The sequence below is a fragment of the Micromesistius poutassou genome (genome assembly GCF_964030765.1).
Source record: "Micromesistius poutassou genome assembly, chromosome: 18".
Lineage (NCBI taxonomy): Eukaryota > Metazoa > Chordata > Actinopteri > Gadiformes > Gadidae > Micromesistius > Micromesistius poutassou.
Genome location: NC_140288.1, coordinates 13,372,910 through 13,395,409, shown reverse-complemented (window position 1 = coordinate 13,395,409; position 22,500 = coordinate 13,372,910). Strand labels below are relative to the sequence as shown.

At 50.2% G+C, this 22,500-nt stretch overlaps 3 protein-coding genes across 3 annotated transcripts in view; 2 read left to right on the top strand and 1 right to left on the bottom strand.

Annotated features, from left to right (window-relative positions):
* Positions 1–313, top strand: part of mybpc1 (myosin binding protein C1) — a gene marked incomplete at its 5' end in the record, with an annotated part of 32,485 nt that extends 32,172 nt beyond the window's left edge. The window contains one exon of the mRNA XM_084483327.1: positions 1–313. This exon is cut by the window's left edge and continues 655 nt beyond it.
* Positions 314–847: 534 nt separating this feature from the next.
* Positions 848–9,477, top strand: chpt1 (choline phosphotransferase 1). Its single transcript, XM_084483025.1, has 8 exons — positions 848–1,288; positions 3,730–3,877; positions 4,372–4,513; positions 4,835–4,919; positions 5,421–5,552; positions 5,924–6,082; positions 7,024–7,149; positions 7,420–9,477. The coding sequence occupies exons 1-8, from the start codon at positions 1,049–1,051 to the stop codon at positions 7,534–7,536; spliced, it is 1,149 nt and encodes a 382-aa protein (XP_084339151.1). The 5' UTR covers positions 848–1,048; the 3' UTR covers positions 7,537–9,477.
* A 1-nt stretch (position 9,478) lies between these two features.
* gnptab (N-acetylglucosamine-1-phosphate transferase subunits alpha and beta) overlaps positions 9,479–22,500 on the bottom strand; it is a 23,325-nt gene continuing 10,303 nt past the window's right edge. Inside the window, exons 11-24 of the mRNA XM_084483326.1 lie at positions 22,276–22,437; positions 21,512–21,691; positions 20,920–21,090; positions 20,163–20,286; positions 19,448–19,654; positions 17,940–19,024; positions 17,306–17,505; positions 16,767–16,986; positions 16,424–16,537; positions 15,483–15,568; positions 14,972–15,070; positions 14,441–14,608; positions 12,661–12,751; positions 9,479–11,568 (exon numbers count right to left, since the gene is read on the bottom strand). Of these exons, the coding sequence (XP_084339452.1) occupies positions 11,497–11,568; positions 12,661–12,751; positions 14,441–14,608; positions 14,972–15,070; positions 15,483–15,568; positions 16,424–16,537; positions 16,767–16,986; positions 17,306–17,505; positions 17,940–19,024; positions 19,448–19,654; positions 20,163–20,286; positions 20,920–21,090; positions 21,512–21,691; positions 22,276–22,437 (2,979 nt within the window). The 3' untranslated portion in view covers positions 9,479–11,496. The remainder of the gene's footprint in view (positions 11,569–12,660; positions 12,752–14,440; positions 14,609–14,971; positions 15,071–15,482; positions 15,569–16,423; positions 16,538–16,766; positions 16,987–17,305; positions 17,506–17,939; positions 19,025–19,447; positions 19,655–20,162; positions 20,287–20,919; positions 21,091–21,511; positions 21,692–22,275; positions 22,438–22,500) is intronic.

Here is a 22,500-nt window from a genome sequence, read left to right as displayed (position 1 = left end):
GGAATTTTGAAATCGACGATTTAGCGCAGAAATTAAGGCTGTGAATGTTGGCTTGTTGGGAAGTGAAGGCCTAGAATTTGAAATGCTATTTAAAACAGGTTTCAATTAGGTTTACATGTTAACTGTTATGGTACTGGGAATAGGCCTAGATTAATGCCTGAGGAATAAATCTATGGGGGAATAAGAGACATGTTGTCCACCTTGGATTTTCTGCATGGTGTTTTATCAATTCGTGGTCAAACAATCTGGTTATATCATATGCGCATGCACTTGTCTATGTAAGTTTCATAGAATAAAAATATATTGTACCATGTCTTGTAACGACAACTGTATTTGTATGTACTTTTTTTGTTTAAAAGCAAACACAACAATAACTTTGAATCGTATATAGGACTTTACATTACATATTTTTAATGCTCAAATATTTGGTTTGGAGGAAAATGTTATTGGCCGGCTGGAATCTAAATAACGAAAAGGGAGCAAGTTCAAGTATTAAAATCCAAATTATAATTCGGATAATGAAAAACAAAAGGAGGAAATCGTCCACAACACACTTATTATAATGATCAGTTTAATTTTATTCACTTCTGAGGCAAAACCCCGATGCTGTTTTTTTTTATGGCAAATAAACGAACGACACACATTCACATGTCAGATCAGTATGATCAAGAAAGAACCACGTTCACATGTCTGACGAATAATCAAGAACCACATTCACATGTCTGACGTATAATCAAGAACCACGTTCACATGTCTGACGTATAATCAAGCAGCACATTTGACACGTTTGAATTTCCCGGCGACGGCGCGGTGCTCCCTTCCGGACTTCTGCTTCCTGTTGAAACGTAACTCGATCAGCACTGAGGCGAAGATATGATCGACATCTTAACAGTTCCGCTATTGAAAAATGTCTACCCAACTCTAAATGCCCAATGAGCTTGTGTGTGCCGTGGCTGGTTGGACGCGAGAAGTTGAAGAAGTGAAAGGTCGAGCCGGGGTTTAGGAGCACCGCCGGGGGTAAACTTAGAAGCGACGAGGCCCCGAAACGATGCCACATTTCTTGTGGCCGGAGCCGCTGTCGGGCGCTCAACTCAAGCGGCTTGAGGAGCACAAATACAGCGCCTCTGGCCGGTCCCTGCTGGAGCCGCCGTGTCAGGTCTACTGGAACTGGCTGGTCGAGCAAATACCGACATGGATAGCGCCGAATACCCTGACTATTGTTGGACTGATGGTCAATATAGTGACAACGATGGTGCTGGTCTACTACTGTCCTTCGGCGAGGGAAGAGGTGAGTGGTGGCGGCTTGTTTTCTCGCCGCGGTATGCTGTGTTTTTCTCTGTCGTGAAGGACAGGTTGCCTTATGGACGACATGCATATAGAGCTGTTGTTCACCTCCTACTCATTAAGCCGGGTTTCCCCCTGGAAGGCTTATGGTAGTGTCTCGTTAAGTCGCTTTATGGGAATATAACGTGTCTTTTATTGGAAGCAATTCCTTGTAGCATTGGGGGGGGGGGGGGGGGTCCGATAGTCTGGTGCATGTCATGCACCATGTGACCCGGGTGGTGTTTCTTTAGACAGGCCACCTGTAGGGCAAAACATTGTTTTTCTCCTTTTAGGGCCCAGCAGTTTCCAGCACTTCAGTAGCTTACAATGGCATTATTATTTCATCAACGTTGCAGCAGACATGTCTGCATTATTCAGAATAGTCATGGCCAGCGTCGTGGTGCGCCCAAGAGTACAACGGTGTCTTTATCTGAATAATTTGCAAACTCAGAGGCGATTGGATGGGCTGTTATCAGGGCCGAACCTTGGTCCACTCATACAGCTGTTGATGTATCTTATGAAACACAAGGACCCAAAGTCCGCACGCCACCTAGGCTGACTCTTTATCACCCCACCAGTCAATGATATCACTATGATACTGTTCATCAACTGTCCATGTACATGACCAAAGAGTAGATCGTAAAGTGGGAAAAGGGCATTGAAATTGAAAGTATCTTATTAAATCTTCAGATTATAGCTTGCCCAACTGTTTTTTTTCCTTGGTTAGGCCTACTTATAGAGTATTGGGGCCTTCGGTTTAAACTGCAGGGGATCTGTGTTACAAGGACACACAAACACACGCACACATACACACTTTCCAGATGGGGTTGGATCCCAGCCCCACACAGAGTAGCGAACCCAGTCGGGTCATGTAGGTCAGCCTGACTTTTTAAGGTTAGGAATCTTCTTTTTCATGCTAGGGCTACAAACAAGAGGCCTACACATGTACACACAAGTGTCTCTCTGTCTTCGCTTCTCTGTGTCGGTCTCTCTTTCACACTCAGACACACACACACACACACACACACACACACACACACACAGTCACACACACACACACACAAGATAAGTTGTGAAACTATTTGTTGACCTCAAACTGTAGAAGCAGCAAAATCAAGACTGCCAAGAATTAGGAGGAATGCCAAGAAACAGGACATGGGTGTTATTGGCTGCTGCAAGGATGAAGAAAAAACTGCGTGTCGTTGGACTGTGTGTGGTGGACACGGTAGACTAGAGGGAAACTGTGTTAAAGGTTGCATTGCTCAAACCAGCTCTATTCAAAGTGTCTCTCTAGCTCCCTGGTTGACAACATCCTGGCATTAGCCAGTTAGAGTGATAAAGTAGGAGTCCTAATGGAGAGACCTCCGCTATGTTTACATACGTAGAGACAGAGAGATTTCTCTCCACACAGCCTATGTTCTGTTATTTCTTTATGGCAATGGTAATTCTCCTGTGTTGGCTGAAAATAGTCTCACACTATCACACAAATCAAATGTGTTTGAGGAAAAGGCCAGCTTCCCTGCTGTGAACCATCAGGCTGGTATTATTTTGGCAGCTTCCTCGGTGGCAGTGTTCCATATGAAGACATAACTTGTTTCTTCGTCGTGTGTGTACTCTCCCTTTTTTAATGAGAATTTCCCGCTCCATGTTTGACTCCCATGATATAACATGATGGGATCCTTATAGGAGGATTAGATAAAATGATCTGAAAGTTGGGTAAAGAAACGTTCAAGCCGCCATCTTAGTAGTTATTGACCAGAAATTCTAGAATAACCAAGGAATCATCATTCTTTTGTAGAACAGCATTGTTGAATTCTTGATCCTGATTGGACAATAACATTCAAACTCAGGTTGAGCATTACTTTTTCAATAACGGGACACCGCTACCTTTTTAAAAGTCCCAAATCAATGCTCTACAAATCCAACTATCGACCAGATATTTCCCCAACAATCCCAAAAACAATAAGCCCAAAGCACTGCTGAAGAAAGAAGAAAAAAAAAAAAAGAAGTTTAATTTAAAATTGAATTTGATTTAAAAAATATATATATAGTTAAAGATGAAAGCAAGTTAAATAACGATATCTAATCATTGAGTGTAACTGTGGTATATAAGCGTAATAAACCACTCCGGGAAGTTCCCTTCTTCCTTGTTCTTAGTTGTGGTCGGCAACCTCAATTTGGCCCCGGCCGCCTCACCACCCCGACCGTTGATTATTGTCCAATCACCGGACGTCCCCGCGTGGTACCTCTCCCTCATAACGACGAAAAGCGCACCGAAATGGCGGCTTCCTTGGAATAGTTTATTGCACTTGAGCCGTGACCTCAGGTGAAGCCCTCCGCCCCGTCTGAGAGAGAGAGAGAGCACCGACTCAAAAGTGTGCCTGGGTGTCTCTCGTCCCCCGGCAGGCTCCAGCATGGGCATTCGTCCTGAGCGCCCTGGGGCTGTTCATCTACCAGTCCCTGGACGCCATCGACGGGAAGCAGGCCCGGCGCACCAACAGCAGCTCTGCCCTCGGGGAGCTCTTCGACCACGGCTGTGACGCCGTCTCCACAGGTGACCCCCCCCCCGCCGCCCGCCCCCAACAGGGCGTCCTTCCTCGTTCCTTCCTGTTGAGACCTTGTCCCATAAGTGGGGCCTTTTTGTTTTTGTTGTTAACTAATGTTAACTAATACTTTGATATGCCACTTTTTGGTCCTGGTCAGGAGTTGTTGTTTGATTCGGCTCGGCACCAGACAAAGACAATTGAGGTGTTTCTGTAGGATCCAGCCAAAGTGCACTCGGCAATCACGAGTGTTCAGAATTTGTGTTCTGTGCGTTGTCAAGCCGCGACCCATAATTTAATATTTATCTAGATGGTTGGTCAATGTTCCCGCGTGTTGCCTATTGTGGTTTGTGGCTCATCCTCAAATGACTCTGCTGCACAGAATGTTTCTGACAGTGATTCTGTTTTTCTTCTGATGTCACTGACCCTTGCCTCTCTCTCTGTCCCGCTCTGTCTTTCCCGTCTCTTCCCCCACCCTCCTCCCGCTTCCGCTCCCACCCATCAGTCTTTGTCGCCGTGGGAACCTGTATATCGTGTGGGATAGGGTGGTACCCCGACTGGATCTTCTTCTGTGGGTTCATCGGCATGTTCATGTTCTTCTGTGCCCACTGGCAGACCTACGTCTCGGGCACCCTGCGCTTCGGCCTGTAAGTCGCCCTTGCCTGCCCGACGGAGCCAGTCAGACCAGTCACACCAGTGGCTCTGCACCCGTTGGCCGTGCCTCAATAATTTCAATGAATGCTTCCTCAGACTGTTGCCAAATACACCGTAACACGTCCCAATTCAGTAGGAAGCACGAGACATGAGCAACACAAGGACAACATAATTGTCTGCTTCACCTTTGACTAAGTAATTGCATGGATTTGTCAAATGTCGATTTTTGACCCGTGTTGTTCTTCAGCACACTGTTATTATATTGCGAACAAGGGTGGGCATGTGATAATTAAGAAAAACAACCGTTCCTCCAGGGTTGACGTGACGGAGGTGCAGTTCGCCATCGTCACCATGTACCTGATGACGGCAGTCGGCGGGGTCGGCCTCTGGCAGGGCACGGTAACACACACACACACACGCACTCGCACACACACACACCTCTGCTGTCCAGATCCGAGGCGAGATCTGAAAATCTGCGGCACACTGTCTGAACCAGCGGCTAACCAACTCCTAGTTTGTAGCGTCTTTCATTTGTTTTTTTAGCCATTAAAGAGTTTGTGTTTCACTTTCGCTCTGTGCTGCCTCTGGAGGCTTGACGTAAAGTGAGAAGCAGGTAAATATTATGGTTAACGAATGCCATGGCAAAAGGTCATCGCTCAGCCATGATCTGGCTTAAAAAAAAAGCTGACAATCCCACTTGCGTAGATCTATATCTAGTATATGCATAAATATAAATATATATATAGAAATGTTTCTCCTTTGCTTTGTCGGCCCCATCTCGCTCCGCATGCCTGACCCGCTTTCATAAAAAGCACCCTTGTTTTAGCGCGTTGAGCCGATGAGCCCATCGGTTCATGCTGTGGACGGGGGGTGGCCTCACCGTGCGCGCGTGTGTTTCAGCTGCCGGTCCTGGGGGCGAGGCTCTACGTCTTCCCCATCGTGGGCATCATCGGGGGAGCGTGCTACTCCTGCTACAACTACTTCCACGTGATCCTGAACGGCGGCGTGGGCAAGAACGGCTCCACCGTGGCCGTGAGTCCCCGACGCAACGAAACGACCCCCCCCCCCCCGTGGCGCGCCCGTCCCGGTCGGGGCCCGCCTCCACGCCTCGGGCACCGTGTTTGTTTTTTTTTAAACTGCATTGCGTTCAATTGAATATAATGTGCGAACACACACACACACACACACACACACACACACGACAAGGACACAAGAACAACAATGCATTCCAGTTGGGCCCCGCAAACAGACGGAGGCAGAGTTGTCAACGCCGCCTGAAATGTCAACCTTGGTAGAGATGAACAAGCAGGATTAAAGGTGCCCTCCCTCCGTCCGTTTGGTGTGTTCCCAGATTGTAAACTGTGTGCGTGTGCGTGCGTGCGCGTGCGTGTCGTGGTTTGCAGGACACCAGCGTGCTGAGCCCCGGCCTCCACATCGGACTCATCCTCACGCTGGCCTTCATCATCTACAAGAAGTCGTCCACTCAGCTGTTTGAGAACCACCCCTGCCTTTACCTCCTGGCCTTCGGCTTGGTCATCGCCAAGATCTCCAACAAGCTGGTGGTATGTCTACGGCGTCTTCTGTCTGTGTCTCTCTCTCACTCACTCACTCACTCACTCTGACACTCACTCTTGTGCTCTCTCGCTCTTTATTTATTGAATTCATGCATTCATGCATTGTGCTCTGCAACAGCAACTCCTGTTTCTGTGAAACAAATCTCTTAAAAGTTGGACCGCTGCCGTCATGGCTCCAGTATATACGTTCTCGATCGGTCCAGGAACAGAGTTGTTGTTGTTGTTGCAGGCTGCCATTTTTTCACAACACGCCTATGAGGCATTAATCTCACACATTATATGAGGCATTAATCTCACATGAGGCATTAATCTCACACATTATACAAAAGATGTGTGGGATTTTTTTCCCCCCGTGGCTTCTCATTGCCTTCATCTTTCAACACGTTTACACCGTAGCAGCGTGTCAGTAAACCGGTGTTGCAGGAAACGTAGAGTGCCTTTACACAGTTCCGGGCGTGTCATGTTGTTGTGAATCCATCCAGTCCGCACACTAAGGATTTCTTCAGCCGTCTGCTTCCTTGAACATCAAACAATTTAACAACATTAACAACATTTAAAGCTTGGCTAGGCAGTCAGAGACACCAGCCTGAGTAGAGCTTGATTTTGAGAAGATCCACCCCCTCCCCTGAGGCTTCCCTCCAGGGTTCCCTCAGCAGCACCTCAGGGGTAATCCAAGGGTGACGACCCACGAGTCCTGCTTTCATAATGAGCATGTAAACACGTCTGTTTGTGTGAGGCAACAAGCCGTCATACCTGTAAAGACCCTGATGTCCATACAGCACTGTACGTGTCTCCACCTTTTAGTTGATTTATTTCTGAATAGGTTTGAACCTGTTGATCAAGGATACAGTACAGACATCTTAGTGTGGGCCAAGGCAGAGTACCCAATCCGATATTGTGTGTGTGTGTGTGTGTGTTGACCTGTGCAGGTGGCTCACATGACCAAGAGTGAGCTGTACCTCCCGGACACGGCCTTCATCGGCCCGGGGCTCCTCTTCCTCAACCAGTACTTCAACAGCTTCATCGACGAGTACATCGTCCTCTGGATCGCCCTGGTCAGTTGGACGGACACACACACACACTCTCTCTCTCTCACTCACTCACTCACTCACTCACTCACTCACTCACTCACTCACTCACACTCTCTCACTCTCTCTCTCTCTCTCTCTCACTCTCACTCACTCACTCACTCACTCACTCACTCACTCACTCACTCACTCACTCACTCACCTGAAGTTGGTCGGACACACACCCCCTAGTCATGTATACAAAAAAATGAATGTATATTATAAACTCTGTGTGTGTGTGTGTTCCCTGATGCTCAGGTGCTCTCCCTGCTGGACCTGGCGCGGTACTGCACGGGCGTGTGCCTCCAGATCGCCTCGCACCTGCGCATCCAGGTGTTCAGCATCACGCCGCCCAGCCGTGCCCGCCGCGACTGACGACCTGCCCGGCGGGAGGAGAAGGAGGACGAGGAGGAGCTGGAGGAGGAGGAAGAGGTGGTGGTGGTGAACGCGAGAGACCTCCGCCCGCTCCTGGAAGCAGACGCCCGCGAGCACAGGCCGTCGAACCCGCGCCACAGCAGCCTTGACAGAGTGACCACTGAGTAACCACAAGGGAATTTAAACCAGGTAGAATAAAGAGGGATGACCAACCAACACGCCCCCCCCCCCCCCGTGACATCACCAGTCCTGACCTATCACACGTACAGGACACGCCCACCCCGACGAAGTTTTCCCGTTTTTAGTAACAAAAACACGCAAAGCAAACCAAAACAAACAACCTGTGCCGTTGATTAGCGACAAAGGGAGGGAGTGCGAAGATGGGTTTTTGATAAAGAATGGATCTAATAGGTTGACCGGTGATTTCCCCCTCACGGGTCTCGGCCAATCAGACGTGTGCTGAGATGTCGTCCCCCAGTGGCGGTGCCCAACAGTAGATTGTAGGTTTCCCTTAAGTCAGCACTCTGGCTTAGGGCAAATCAATGACCAAAATCAGTTTTATTTTAAAGGTACTACTTGGCTTGAGCAAATATCAAATATAGACGACACCAGGTTGTACGGTGGCTAGTCGAGTATTGAATAGCCTCCACTAAACTAAACTGTTCCAAACTAGGTTCAACTAGGTTAACCCATTTGTATTAAAATGATGACATTCACCCGGCTTCATCTCACATTTTGCGGAGAACCGCAGCCGTCGTGTTTTTTGATATTTGCCCAAACTTGCGTGCGGTATCCGCCTTCAAATCATGTTTAATTTTCCTGTTATTTATTGAACAAACAAAGTTAACCCAATCCAAACACAACCCTCAATCAGGGTCTGAAAAAAATGAAAAGGAAATGATTGGTTGAAGTACAGGAACCTTCAGACCTCTGCTAATTCCCAATGAAAGGTGTGAATGCTGGGTTTCAATAAGGTACGGCTGCCGCGCGACGGAGCCACGTGCGGTCGTGTGTTAATGCCGAGTGCTCTCACGTAAAAACACGGCACCAGTGTAATCATCTCACCCCCCCATGGCCTTGGTTAAACGACAACAAACCACCACCCGAAGTACAAGTGACCACACAGGGCTTTTATTTTGGCGGTGTGCTGGGACTGGTCGCTGTATGACGCATGGACACACGACTCTGGTTCTGCTTTCTTCTCCCTTAAGGGCTGATGGGAATTCAATGTGATTGTACAGAATTCAAATGACGACGCCTTAAATGTTTTGTTTTAATTCATGTTTTGTTATTTTTCTTCTGTGAATATTTAAGAGGATTTTTTTGTGGGGGGGGGGGGGGGGGGGGAGTAGGGCAGCTGCAGAACTCTTCATTGATGACGCAGTGTTTGTAATCACTGAAGTATTATGCAAGATGCAACCAACACTATTTACAAGACACACAGTGCTAATGTTCTCGTTTTCTCTTCACACCAGGACTTGTATCCGCTCCCTTGTACAAACGTGTACCTTGTATAGGTTAAATGTACAGCATTTGGTACTTACAAAAAACTATTATTTGATTGTTAACATTTTTATAATAATCGATGGATGATGGTGTAAATGGGGAGAGATGTCAGTCTTGATTTGGGATTAAAATGGTTGTGATTTCAGGTCCACTAGGATTCAAAAAGGGATTTTTGCTACGGTTTAGACGCTGATCCATCCCTCTCCCGTCGTTCTGATTTTATTCCTTCAGGAAAAGTCCATATAGTTCCTCTCTAAAAGTATGATAACACACATCGTCTTATCTTCAAAGATTATTATTTTTATTAGCCCTGATGGACTGTGGAACTATGCATTGAAAGGTACACCTTGTCTCTTCTGTTGAGCCGTTTAACATCCAATGGAAAAGCCTTTCTAATAAGTGTGAGAAAAAACATTGTAATAAAGAAATCCTTTTCAATCACCATGTGGCATCTTTTGATTCAACCACGACAAACCCAAGAACACAAAGTGAACCAAAATCATTTTATTGCAGTCACGGCGACTCGGGCACACATCCAATGAATGAAATCTTTCATTTATAAATATGTTACAGTGTGCATGCGTGTAAACTAGGGTTATCACGCTGCGGAAAACATTTCAGATCCTATGGGGTAGTCGGTTGTATTAGGAGTCAACATGGAAAACAAACTTGTCGTATCCTAAGAGGATGGAGTCCTTCATCACGGCTGCAGATAAACACTGAACCTGGTGTCCATGGCATTTTTAAGTCGACGCAATTGTCACATAGATTCAAAGACGATTGTTTAAAAAAAGGGCAGGAAAACCCCCTGGTGTGGAGAACTTCCTTCAGCACAGGAGACAAACAGTTGTCAGAGGAAGAAAAAAAAAATATCGGTGAAGGTATTACAAAAGATGTATGCAGCTTTTGTCGGAGGGCCGCGGTAATACATCAGAACGTACATTACACTCGCTCAATTGCTTTACCGAAAACTTCACACATTACTTGGCAGAAATATATATATTTTTTTACATTTTCAACAGCACTATGCGAGACCCCACCTGAAATGTTTTGAATAGAAGAAAAAATAAGTGACAGGGATGGGGGGGGGGTTCCTACCCTTTAAATTAATTAATTAACTGAATGAATCACATAAAAAAAAAAAACACATCTAGAAAGCATGCAAGAGAGGTGGATTGGTGGAGGAGTGTCGGGGGGAGGGTCTGAATTTCAGACACAAGCAGAGCCTATTGGGTCCCACAGGGACTCGTACCGGCGGTCCTCCTCACGGGGGGCTGAGCACTCGCCTCGTCACGTCACGTCGTCATTCAACACAAGACAACCAATCAGAAGCCCGGGTCGGGCGGGTCACCGCGGGGGCCGACCGCGGTGGGGGACGGGATCACGTTATCAAAGAGGACTTCTCGTGTGTATTCTGAGAGACGGGCGCAAAAAACGACGGATCAACCGACAAGCAGCAAATGCATTGTGGGAACGATTTAAATATCCTATACACCTGTCAGGAAAGGCACTTCAAGTTTTAGTTTTTTTTGTGTTTTTTTTTTTTTGATTCTCAACAGCAGGTAAACAAGACAAACAAATTAGCGTGGCAATTGTTTCCATCGCCATGACTCCCATTAATTCGGGGCGCCTACAAAATCCGTAGGAATCCTATTGTATTCGTTAGTACTATCGTCTGCATTATCATCATCATCATCACCACCACCACCACCATCATCATCATTATCATGTCATCAGGTCCAGGCTAGGAAAAGTCTGTCACAAGGCTGGCGGTTAAGACTGTAAACTTGGGTCCACTTCACAGGCCCTCCCCGCTGACCCGTGGGGCGGCTCCGGTGTCTCACACCTCAGCAGGTCATCACTCACACGCCCCGGGGAGGATGGAGGACAAGAGAGAGAGAGAGGGGCTGACATTGTTGACACCATCGGGGAGAGGGGGGGCAGTGCGTGCGTGCGTGCGTGTGTGTGTATGTATGCGCACGCATGTGTGTGTGTTTTGCACGAGTATGAGTGTACGTGTGTTTTGCACATGTACGTATGCGTGTGCATGTGTGTGTGTGTGTATATGTGTGTGTGTTTGTGCGTGTGGGATGGAAAGAGACGCGGCTCTCTGGTTCCACAACAGTTGGTAGGGCCGCGGCGGCGACGGCGGCGTTAAAGTGTTAAACTCGACCGTCATCTTGCGGACATGTTTCATTTGTGTCAGCGCCGTCGGTGGCGACACAACGGGCCGAGACGTAGTGACGTCATGGTGGTTCTTCTTTGCTTGTTTTCTTCTAGGCTTTGATCTCGCTTACCTCACGCTCATCCCCCCCCCCCCCGTTCCTCACCTCGTGGAGGGGGTGAGGGGGTGAGGGCGGGAGGGCGGGCGAGGCTTTGCAGGGAGCCAGGAGGAGGTGTGGTGGTGACGGCCAAGCATGGAGGGAAGCTTAAGGGCGAGGATCTTTCTTTGGTTCACACCCGCTCAGAGTGGTTCTCCTGGCTGACCCGGCGCCTGGGGAACAGCCTGCGCTTCAGCTGGATCAACTGAGACAGACAGACAGACAGACAGACAGACAGACAGACAGACAGACAGACAGACAGACAGACAGACAGACAGAGAGAGAGAGAATATCATTAAAAACTGCAACCAGGAAGCCAAAACAATAAGTCCGTTGAGTGTAAACTGAGTAAGGGTGATAAGGACACGGCCTTGGGTAACTCTGGTTCTCTGCCAAAGAAGAGCTTAGGACCAAGTGCAATCCCTGTCGTGTTGGAAATGCAGATCTAGTGGAGGCGTTGGGACAAGTTAAACCCTGGCGGTTAAGCGTGGAACACACTGGGCCGTCTGAAAAGTTTGGGGAGACTCAGACGAGTTCGGGAACGAGTCGGCGGGTCCGAGAATCGGACCCATTGGATACTCTGATTGGTTGTGTGCTAGCGAATCCGTCTCCCGGATCAGGTGCCAGACACCATGCATGCGTATAAAGATGAAGATGATTGTGTTGTGATATCCTGTGTTGGCTACGTCTGAAGAACACACTGTCCATACAGCTCTAAGGGGCTCAGGTGTGTGTGTGTGTGTGTTTGTGCTTGTGAGAAAAACGTGTGTCCGTGTGCTCGAGGAGGATTCATCGTCGTAAGTCTCTCAACGGTTGACCTTCACTCAGCTTAGCCTCTGGGATGGCCAAGGGACGAGATGTCCTACGTTAAGATAGCATCGGGTAAGAGTGTGCGTGTGTTTCAGTAATGAAAGCCATGCAGTAACAGAGTGATAGCTTCATCACAGAAGACATGATATCTTCACCCGTCTCTTGTAGAAGAAAGGATGACGACACCCCAGAGAGAGAGAGAGAGAGAGAGAGAGAGAGAGAGAGAGAGAGAGAGAGAGAGAGAGAGAGAGAGAGAGAGAGAGAGAGAGAGAGAGAGAGAGAGAGAGAGAGAGAGAGAGAGAGAGTGAGAGTGTGTGGGGACATGTGAGATGGAAGTATTTCAGTTGGCGAGGCCAGGAATCATAGTTCCACCGTGAATCATGGAACTCCAAAGGAGGGAGCCCGCAGGCAGGTGTGTGTCTGTGATTATGTGTTGGCGCTTTTACAGTGTGATGTGTGTGTGTGTGTGTGTGTGTGTCGTACTGACCTGCTCGGCGAAGAAGGACAGGACGGTGAAGACGACGAGGGTCACCAGCACACAGTGGGTCCAGAATTTCAGCTTGTCCCGGTAAACACGCCTAGAACACACACACACACACACACACGTTGACTGTCATTAAAGTGTCATTACTGTCATTACAGTGTGATGTGTGTGTGATGTGTGTGTGTGTGTGTGTGTGTGTGTGTGTGTGTGTGTGTGTGGCAGGGTTCAACAGAGCAACAGAGTGATAAAGTGAAACAAACTCACTGTTAGTTTGCCAACACAACACCCACTCAGATGACAGGGCTTAATAAATGGTGCGTGCGTGCGTGCGTGCGTGCGTGCGTGCGTGCGTGCGTGCGTGCGTGCGTGCGTGCGTGCGTGCGTGCGTGCGTGGTATAATAAGACACTGGTGTAGAGTCTAAACTTATCCAATGGGGATGGTCTAATTTTAAAAAAGGGACAGATCTCCCCCAAGGGGCCCCTAGAGAACCTGACCCGGCCCCTCTCTAAACCTCCAGCGGCCCCAGGTACTGACAGCCTGAACACAACAAGGAAAACTACTCCACCAACGCTCAGCTCAAGTCAACACTAGAGAAATCCTATGGATCCCTGGTGTTTCTTTATGCAATACACCCCTCTGAAATACCCCTGGTCTGAAGAAGACTTGACGTGCACCTGTGGGCCTTCTTCACCTAGCCGCCATCTGGGTTCCGTCTCGCTCCTCGACGCTAGATGTTTGGGTGGAAAACCACTTTGACGCAAGACTTGATTGCGATTGGGAGGGATTTCATTAATACACAGGATCAGATGTTATAATCCCTTGTGCCAAAATCCAAGGAAAACACATATTCAGAGGCCCCTGTCCAAACCAACCTTACAAGCACGCTGGCTACCAAGCTACCAACCACAGGTGAAAAACACGAGACAACTAGCCCAACTGACAGCAGTAAATACAAAAAAAAAAAAAAAAATGTACTTCTCCTATCCTATGGCTATCACAGCCTAAAGACAGCAATGCCACCTTCAACAGACCCAGGCTCCGTTGAAGTGCGAGCTCCAGGTAGTGACAATGTGCCCCTAAGTTAAAAAATAAAACGCACATCGAAGGCACTCAAAGCAGGCACTACAAAATACTTCCAAAGAGATGGTAGGAAACTCCTGGGTGCCATTAAACAAACTTCTGTCGCGTGGCAGTGAATACAATCGCACACCCTTTTTTCGAAACAGCCATACGCGGCGACCAGTCCTATGCAAACACACCGGTTCCGAGTGCGCCGGCGTTCTGCCAATTTCTGCTCCCTTGTCAGATTTTGCTACCTAGTGGTTCTGCGCATGCGCATGACGACACTATTGACCCGCGGTGTAGTATTGGTGTAAAATATACATACTGCACCCCTTAACTCTTCAATAAAGACGTTATAATACAGTATCAGAGTCTATCGAATCATGCTACCCTATCAAAAAGTGCTACCTTATGTGTTTGGTAGCGTATTTAATCTGTTGACCGACTGCCTCTATCAAACAATGCTCCCACTGCAGAAACATTTTGATACTGTATTATAACGTCTTTATTGGAGATTTCAGGGGTACAGTCTGTGTATTTTACACCAATATTCAATAAGCCTCGTCATGCACATGCACAGAACCACTAGGTAGCAAAATCTGATGGGTAGCAGAAATTGACAGAACACCGGGAGTCTACCAGGGGCCTACGGAGGGCCGTGGCCCCCCTCCACGGGGGGGGGGGGGGGGGGGGGGGGGGGGGGGGGGGGGGGGGACCTACCATTCCTGGAGCTCGTCCATGTGCAGGAACCTGTTGCGGAACTCCCTGGGCAGCTCGAACTGCGACGCCAGCGGGAACATGGACTCGTAGAAGTCCCGGAGCACCGCCTTCACCGTGGACGCGTCCTTGTGGCCGTGGTCGATGTTGTCGTTCAGACAGATGAACTTCCTGCCGGGGGCAAAAAAAATAAAAGTATTTGTCATTTATTTGGCATTGTTCATGGCGTTATGATTCCGAAAATAGTATTCATCAAGTTGGGTTTTAGTTTTTTTTTTTGTAGTATTCCAAGCACACTTGGAATACAACAGAAGTCCTGGAGATGGATGACCTTGGACATATTGATTGTTTTTATTTGAACCAAAAAAATACAAAAAAAACTACGGATATAACTGAAACTTCAAAGAATGGGATCTTTCAAACGGAAACCAAACTGAAAGTACAACACAAATAGAAAGCGATTAAAGAAGTGACTCTAAAAGGGGACCCCCCCCCCCCCCCCCCCCCGGCGTGTGCACACGGCCTCCCTCTGACCTGGGGTTCCTCCGGATGTCGTCCAGCTGGCCCACCACGTGGGACACGTTGGTGCGCACCATCTTGAAGGCGATCTCCTCCTCCCCCATGATCTCAAACCTGAGAGGACGAGAGGGGGACACATCATGTACATCGTGTCAAATAAACCGGAAGACATTTTAACCCTAAAAACAGAAACGACTAATCTAACCCTAAAAACAAAGCAAAACCCTGAACCTATAACCTAACCTTAAATCAACCGCTTAACCTAAAGACTAACCAACCGGAAACCAACCAATAAAAACAATAAAACCACGCCCTAAACCAAACACTTAAAACCATATACCTAAAACCTATCCCTGAACCAAACCCTAAACCCTAAAACCAATCTCTAACCCTAAAACCAATTCCTAACCCTAAAATCAAACCCTAACCCCCTAACACCATTTCCATCACATTCTCTGCAGACCCTGACCCCAGGGTGCCAACGTGTTTTCAGCCCACCGGGGCCTTGTGGAGGAGGAGGACCTACTTGTATTTGTTCTGGTCCTTGAAGGCCTTGTGAATGAGCTCTGTGATGGGCTTACAGTGCAGCACGAGGCCTTTGGTCACGGGGGGCTGGGGGAGTCAACCGGAGACAAGACAGTCAAACGCTTTGAACACTTTTAGCTCCTCAGCTAGGATCTTACAAAACCCATGATAACCACGGCTGATTTGGCATGTTGGCCGTTTTCTTTAAAGGGGAATCCCTTTAATACTAGTATATACTAGTGTATACTACTGTTTATAAAACGGGGGGCCTAAATCAAGCGATCTGATTGGTTCCCAACCGTTGTATATTGAGCGTATACACACAGCTATGACGCCCGTTCAGTTTACAGAGTCCAGTATCACTCCGCGCCTAACTTGAACTGTTGTTTATTTATATATAAAAGCGATAGCATAGTTCACTGAAGCCTAAAAAAAGCCTGTAAAGCAATAGGCACACGGTCGCCGGCAATTAGCCTTCTAAATTGCTAAATTGCCGGCGAACCAAGCTACCGTCTCTAGCCTTCTCTCTGAAGGACGCTAGTGTGTTGCATAGCAACCGCCGTACACTTTGCCGGCAGCCAGGAGGGACTACTTTTCTGTATTCGTTAAAAAAAATGCTTTTCCGACTTTCTCGCTTTTTCAAAATTGAGGGTGTCTATGACTTTAATTTCGCCATATTTACGTAACCATTTTATAAAAGCAATAGATCACTTCAGTCAGTGATATACGCTCATTATACCACAGTGAAGGGGGTCGCCGCCCCTCCGCTGCGCGTCGGGACGGACAACGCCCCTTAACTGTGGTATAATGAGCGTATACCACGGCCTGTCGTGATCTATTGCTTAAATATACTAGTACTGCTTCCTATGCATTTCTGCAATGAAGTCAGAACATATAGACGTTGTATTTCTGAACCGGACCAATGACATGGCCTGTGCTCACCATGCTGGGGTCGTAGTAGGACTCCTGGGAGGGGCTGACCGCCGCCAGCTGGGTCAGGTTGCCGGGCAGAGTCTTGGAGCAGTTGATCAACATCTGCTCCAGGCTGGTCAGATCCTGGACGGAGACACACACGCACACGCACACGCACACACACACACACACACACACACACACACACACACACACACACACACACTTTATGATACAAAACAAAGAGGAGCACTAGCTTACGGGGGTAGAAGAGCGTTCTCCTGAGACCTCATCATGATAAATACATTCGGCCACAGTCTTTTATCCAGCATTTCCCCGACCGACCGCCCGCCCGCCCGCCCGCCCGACCGACCTGCAGGCTGAGGGGCAGCTCGTGGACGCGGGTGGCGAGGGTCCGGATCTCGCGGTCCGACAGCACGCCGGAGCGGTCCGTGTCGATCTCCTGGAAGACGCGCGCCACGTCCAGCTGCCGCAGCGCGCTCATCAGGAAGTAGAAGTAGGAGAAGGCGAACTGCATGTCCTCCGAGTGGCGCACGCGGTGCGCCGACGTCCGGTCGAAGTCCAGCGGGAACCTGGGGGGGTGGGGGGGCGGGGGGGGGGGGGAGTTAAAACTCTGGACGTTTATTTTGCCCTGGTTTCTCTTCCCTGTTCATAGGATAGGGTTAGGGGAATAGATCATATATTGTGATAGAACGCACGCACGCACGCACGCACGCACGCACGCACGCACGCACGCACGCACGCACGCACGCACGCACGCACGCACGCACGCACGCACGCACGCACGCACGCACGCACGCACGCACGCACGCACGCACGCACGCACGCACACAGCAGTGCGAGGTCGAGGCGTTCGAGGAGCCCCCCCCCCCCCCCCCCCCCCCAACTCACGTGTCCTGCAGCTCCTGCATGACGAGCCGGTCGATCATGTGCGGCATGTGGGCGGGGACCTTGCGGGAGGTGAAGCCGAACTGCCCGTTGAGCAGGCGGTTGACGTGGCGCAGCGAGTCGGCGAACGTGTCCCGCAGCCGGCGGCCGGCCGCGCCGCCGTCCGCCCGGTACGCCAGCTCCCGCCGCAGCCGCTCGCCCTCCTGCGCCGCCGCCGCCGCCGCCGCCGCCGTCGGACAACGGGAACACGACGGGTGACGAGTCAGGACAGGTTGGGGGGGAAAAGAATGGACGCGTGCGTACGACGTCAAAAGCAACGGACGTACACGTGAAAGACAAGGAAGTAGTACACATCAAAACAGAGAAAACGAAGGCGAATACAAACAGAACATACAAACACAGAAAACAGGGAAGTACTGTAGTGTGAAAGCACGGACACACACACGTGACTGCACACACACGTGAGTGCACACACACGTGAGTGCACAGAACTAGGCAAAACCACCCTAGAGTCTCTGAGGCGTGTGAAGAATGAACAAGCAACAGACACAGACACATAAGCGTGTCTAAAAGGCCTTGTGATTTCCGTCACAAGGAGCAGAAATCCGTCAGTTTGACAGTGGAGGGGACTACTTGCCTGGAGGAGTGAACTGAAGCCCTTGCTTCTCTCCCAGGGCAGGAAGCCGGGGTCCGGGGGGGCGTTGTACTGCTGGAGCCTCCTGCCCGCGGGGCCCCTCTCCGACCCGCCGCCTTCTGCCTCTGCCGGGCGGGGCTCCGGGGCCTTGGCCTTGGCTTTGGCTTTGGGCAGGGCCCCCACCAGCGTGCCCAGCAGCTTGGAGGAGGCCTGGGGCCTCCCCGCGCCGTCCCTCTCCTCCTCCTCCTCCTCCTTCTTCTCCTCCTTCTTCTCCTCCTCCTCCTCTCTCCGCAGGCTGGCGGGCGACGCCGGGACCTTCTGTGCGTCCCCGACGGGCTGGTCCCCGACGGGGCCCCTGGACGTTTCCTCCCGTACCTTGGAGCCGTTGGCCCCCCCCCGCTCCCCGCCGTCCCCCCCCCGGGCGCGGTAGGGCCCCAGCAGCGCCGCCTTGGTCAGGTTGTACCCCTTCAGCGTGACGTCGCCGCCCCGCAGCTTCTCCTCCAGCCGCCGCAGCTCGCCGCGCACCGCCTCGGGCAGGGCGGCCTCGTCCACGTCGGGCACCTCCGCGGCCGCCCGCGCCTCCCCGGGGGCGCCTGTCCGCACGCGAGGACCCCGCCGGTCCTCCGGGACGTCGGCGAAGGGGAACGGCGTCTCGGCGTCGGCCGTGGGTTTGGCTTCCTCGCCGCCTCCCCCCTCCGCCCCCTCCGCCGCCGCCCCTCCTCCTCCTCCCCCCCCCCCTCCCACCAGGGGCTGGGAGGCGTTGGCGCTGGGCGGGGTGGGGGGCGGGAGCTCCCGGGTGTCCACGGCGACGCTGAAGCGCAGGGTGAAGGCGGCGTCGTCCTCGCCCTGGCAGGTGAGGTTGTAGTGGACGCGCGTGGCGTTGTGGCCCGGCAGCAGCAGCAGGTGCAGCGTCTTCCACTTGTTGGCCACCGAGGTGTGGCGCACGGCCGCGTGCTCGCCCACCGTGGCGTCCGACACGCGCCGCGCCACGCCCTCGAAGCTGAAGTAGGGCCGCAGCTCGCCGCGCGGCACGGCGTACAGGCTCTGGTTCCGGCGCAGGGTCACGCGGTGCATCTGGTCGAAGCGGTCTGGGGGGGGGGGGGGGGCGGAGGGGGGTTAGAGACGCAGGTTGAGTCTCACAGGTACTTCATTTACAAGTTCAACAAACAAAATAGAGTTATCGAAAATTTAGCGGCGCTCTTAAAAAAAAAAATATATATATATATATATATATATATAATTATTATTATAAAAAAAAGTCCTCTTTTATTTTATGCCAAAAGATCATAACATAACATAATAACATAGATGTTGCTATACTAACATAACACCGCTGAATAATGATAATTGGTTACAGCACAACCCATTCACCCCACACACACAAAAACACGTTGAAACCAAACGATAATGTCTGGATAATGTGTAACGAGGGGGAGTGTCAACGTGAACATAGAAGTCTCATGGTATTCCCCCCCCCCCCATCATGAACCCTGTATTTGCAAGAGACCCACCTTTGCCGCAGTCGCCAACGTCGAAGCCGCAGGCCAGCACGTTGCAGGCCTGGTCGCAGAACTTGTCCGCCAGCCAGGAGTTGGCGCAGCCCTGGTTGCAGTAGGACACGGCGCCCAGACCGCCGGCGAACTGCCAGGGCTGAGCCCCGGCCCCGCCCGCCCCGCCCAGCCCGGCCACACCCGCGAACCGGCTGTTGCCCCCGGTGCCTGGGGGGGGGTCAGAGTCCCCGCAACAAAAAACAAAACGGGCGCCGGTGTGAGACGGGACAAAGTTAAACTTGGCTCATCTGTTATTAGAGGTTCTCTCAGAAATGTACAAAATTTGCAGAAAGTGAAACTGCAAAAATAATGATAATGTTTTTTATCTGAGAGCCACTGAAGTCCAACGACATAGACGACAGCTCTCTTCAGTTTGGCTCAGAACGTCTAATCGGGGACCAGGTCGGACTCAAACCGCTCTATTAGTGCACCCACAGCAACGTCAGCTCGCTGCCAAGTGCATAAAACCACCGTCAGTATGCACCATGAAGGGCAAGGTCTCTCTCTCTCTCCCCCTCTCTCTTCCCCGCTCTCTCTCTCTCTCTCTCTCTCTCTCTCTCTCTCTCTCTCTCTCTCTCTCTCTCTCTCTCTCTCTCTCTCTCTCTCTCTCTCTCTCTCTCTCTCTCTCTCTCTCTCTCTCTCTCTCTCTCTCTCTCTCTCTCTCTCTCTCTCTCACCCAGGCAGTCCCCGCCGTCCCAGTCGCAGGCCGAGTTGTTGCAGGCCTTGTCACAGTAGCCGTCTTTGATCCAGGAGCCGGGACAGCCCTCGGCACAGTTGGGCACGGGCCAGGTGAGGTAGACCTGGGAGGAAAGACGGGGCCGTTAAAAGGTCACCGTTCTCTAGGTCACGAGGAGGCTGCTCAGCCGTCCCTCAGTCACTGTTCACGACACTTAATCCTGAAAGGGGAACCGGCTTCTTCAGCTGTTTTTCTAGTACAAGGGAGAACGGCTCCATGCGTGTGGGTGTAACATAAATCTGCAACATGAACTCTGTTTCCGCTGACGAAATGTCAGAAAAGTTGCCCAATTGACCTCAATGGTCAACAAAAAAAAAAAGTTCTTTCTAGCGGAGCGCGATGCTTGTTCCCCTTTAAGGCAGGGGTTAATTTACATCTCAGATAACAGCCGATGGGGTCTCAGTGAATTACAGCGTCGCTTTAATGGGAAAGGAGGGAGGGAGAAGGAAAGGAGGGAGGGAGGGAGAAGGAAAGGAGGGAGGGAGGGAGAAGGGGAGGAGGAGGAGGATGAAGAGGGGGAGGAAGGGGAGGAGTGTGACGATGAGGAAGAGCAGGGAGGCAGGCACCTTCGGTCCTGAGGAAGAGGAGAAGGAGAAGGAAGATGAGGAAGGAAGAGGATTAGGACGATGAAGACGATGAGGAGGAGGAGGAGGAGGAGGAGGAGGAGGAGGAGGAGGAGGAGGAGGGTGGGAGGCACCTTCTGCCCTTTGGAGTGGCTGTAGAAGTCGTCGGGCCACACGTCCTTGCCAAACATGACGTCGTCGTTGAGGTAGATGAACTTCTGGGAGAGGCCGGGGATACGGTGGATGTGGGTCTCGATGGCCGGGGAGCTGAAGGTGGGCAGGTGGCTCTGGTTCTGGAAGATGTCCTGGGGACGCAAAACATTTGCAATGCAATGTTCTAGAATTCTTTTTTTTTATATTATTCAAATCTGCACATTGTTACTAAAAATGTGTTTCCAGAACTTTTATTGCATTGACGTGTATTTTCTTAGTAAAAGGACATTTAAAAATGAAAAATATTTGAATATTTGAAAAATATTGTTTATTATTATTGTTTAATATGTTACATTTCTTTAACCTTCATAATTTAAAACACATACATTTAAGATTTTCCCTTGTCTTGTCCTACACTGAAATATTTGTAAGTTTCACGTTATTTATTATTATTTATCAAATGACTTTTCTTTCGACACACATACCGTGAAGATTTGATGGAATGAAAAGATTAAAACAAATGAAATGCACATGAAACATCTGTAGCGCCTAATGCCACACGACAGCCTGTACCTGGTGGGCCACCACCGTGATCCTGGAGTTGTCCAGGTTCAGCCACGAGGGGATCTGCCCATTGGTCACCACGAAGATGTGTCGCACCCAGGGGGCGTGTCTCTCCACCGAGCGCAGCGAATAGCGGAGCTCCTCGTTGTCCTCAAACCGGCTCGCCGACACGTCCTCGTCCCGTTTGGACTGGAGCCACGAATGGGGGGGAGGGAAGGGAGGAAATGGTTGAGGGGGTGAATTTAATCCGTCAGTGTCTCATGACTCTTGGATCTGGTCCGCTTCAAATTGTTGACTGAAATCAATCTGCTGGGACTGTTTGCCACAAACTGGATATCACCACTGATTAGAGAAATAGAGGTCAACACCACTCTGTTATGTTATAGTGTGTATATATTCAGCCCCAATTTGTGTATAAATATTTGATCCAATCTGTAGAAGTTGAGGGATGAAAGGACTGTTTTGCCACAAACTGGATTCCACCAGTGATGGTGAAATTAGGGGAAATTTAGGTCGACACACTTTTTGAAACTGTCATCAAGTTGCTCTTCAAAGTTTCCATACGGAGAAACCCTTGACAACACAAACACACCAATCCAAAACACACGCACAGCACGGCCGCCGCACAAAGAACAACCCCAAAAAGTAGTTTGTTTTCACATACCTATCCGTCCATCGTGTAATATACGCACGCGCTCATGCGTGAAACGCGCGTGTTGTGTTTCAACGGACAATAGAGTCGCGTTGGACTTGAAGAAAGGAGGGGGGCCCACCTGGGAGATGGCGGTGAGGTCCCAGAACAGGTAGGCGGGGACGATGGTGAGCTCCTTGCCCTCCAGGGTCAGGTTCTTGCGGGCCTGCTGGCTCAGGTCACTGAAGTCCTGCGGGCCGTTGAGGTGGAGCAGGGCGATGCTGGCCTCTGAGTACAGCTCGAACTGTGCACACACACACACACGCGCGCACTAACTGTGTTAGTACACCATTTTGTTCTTTTGTTT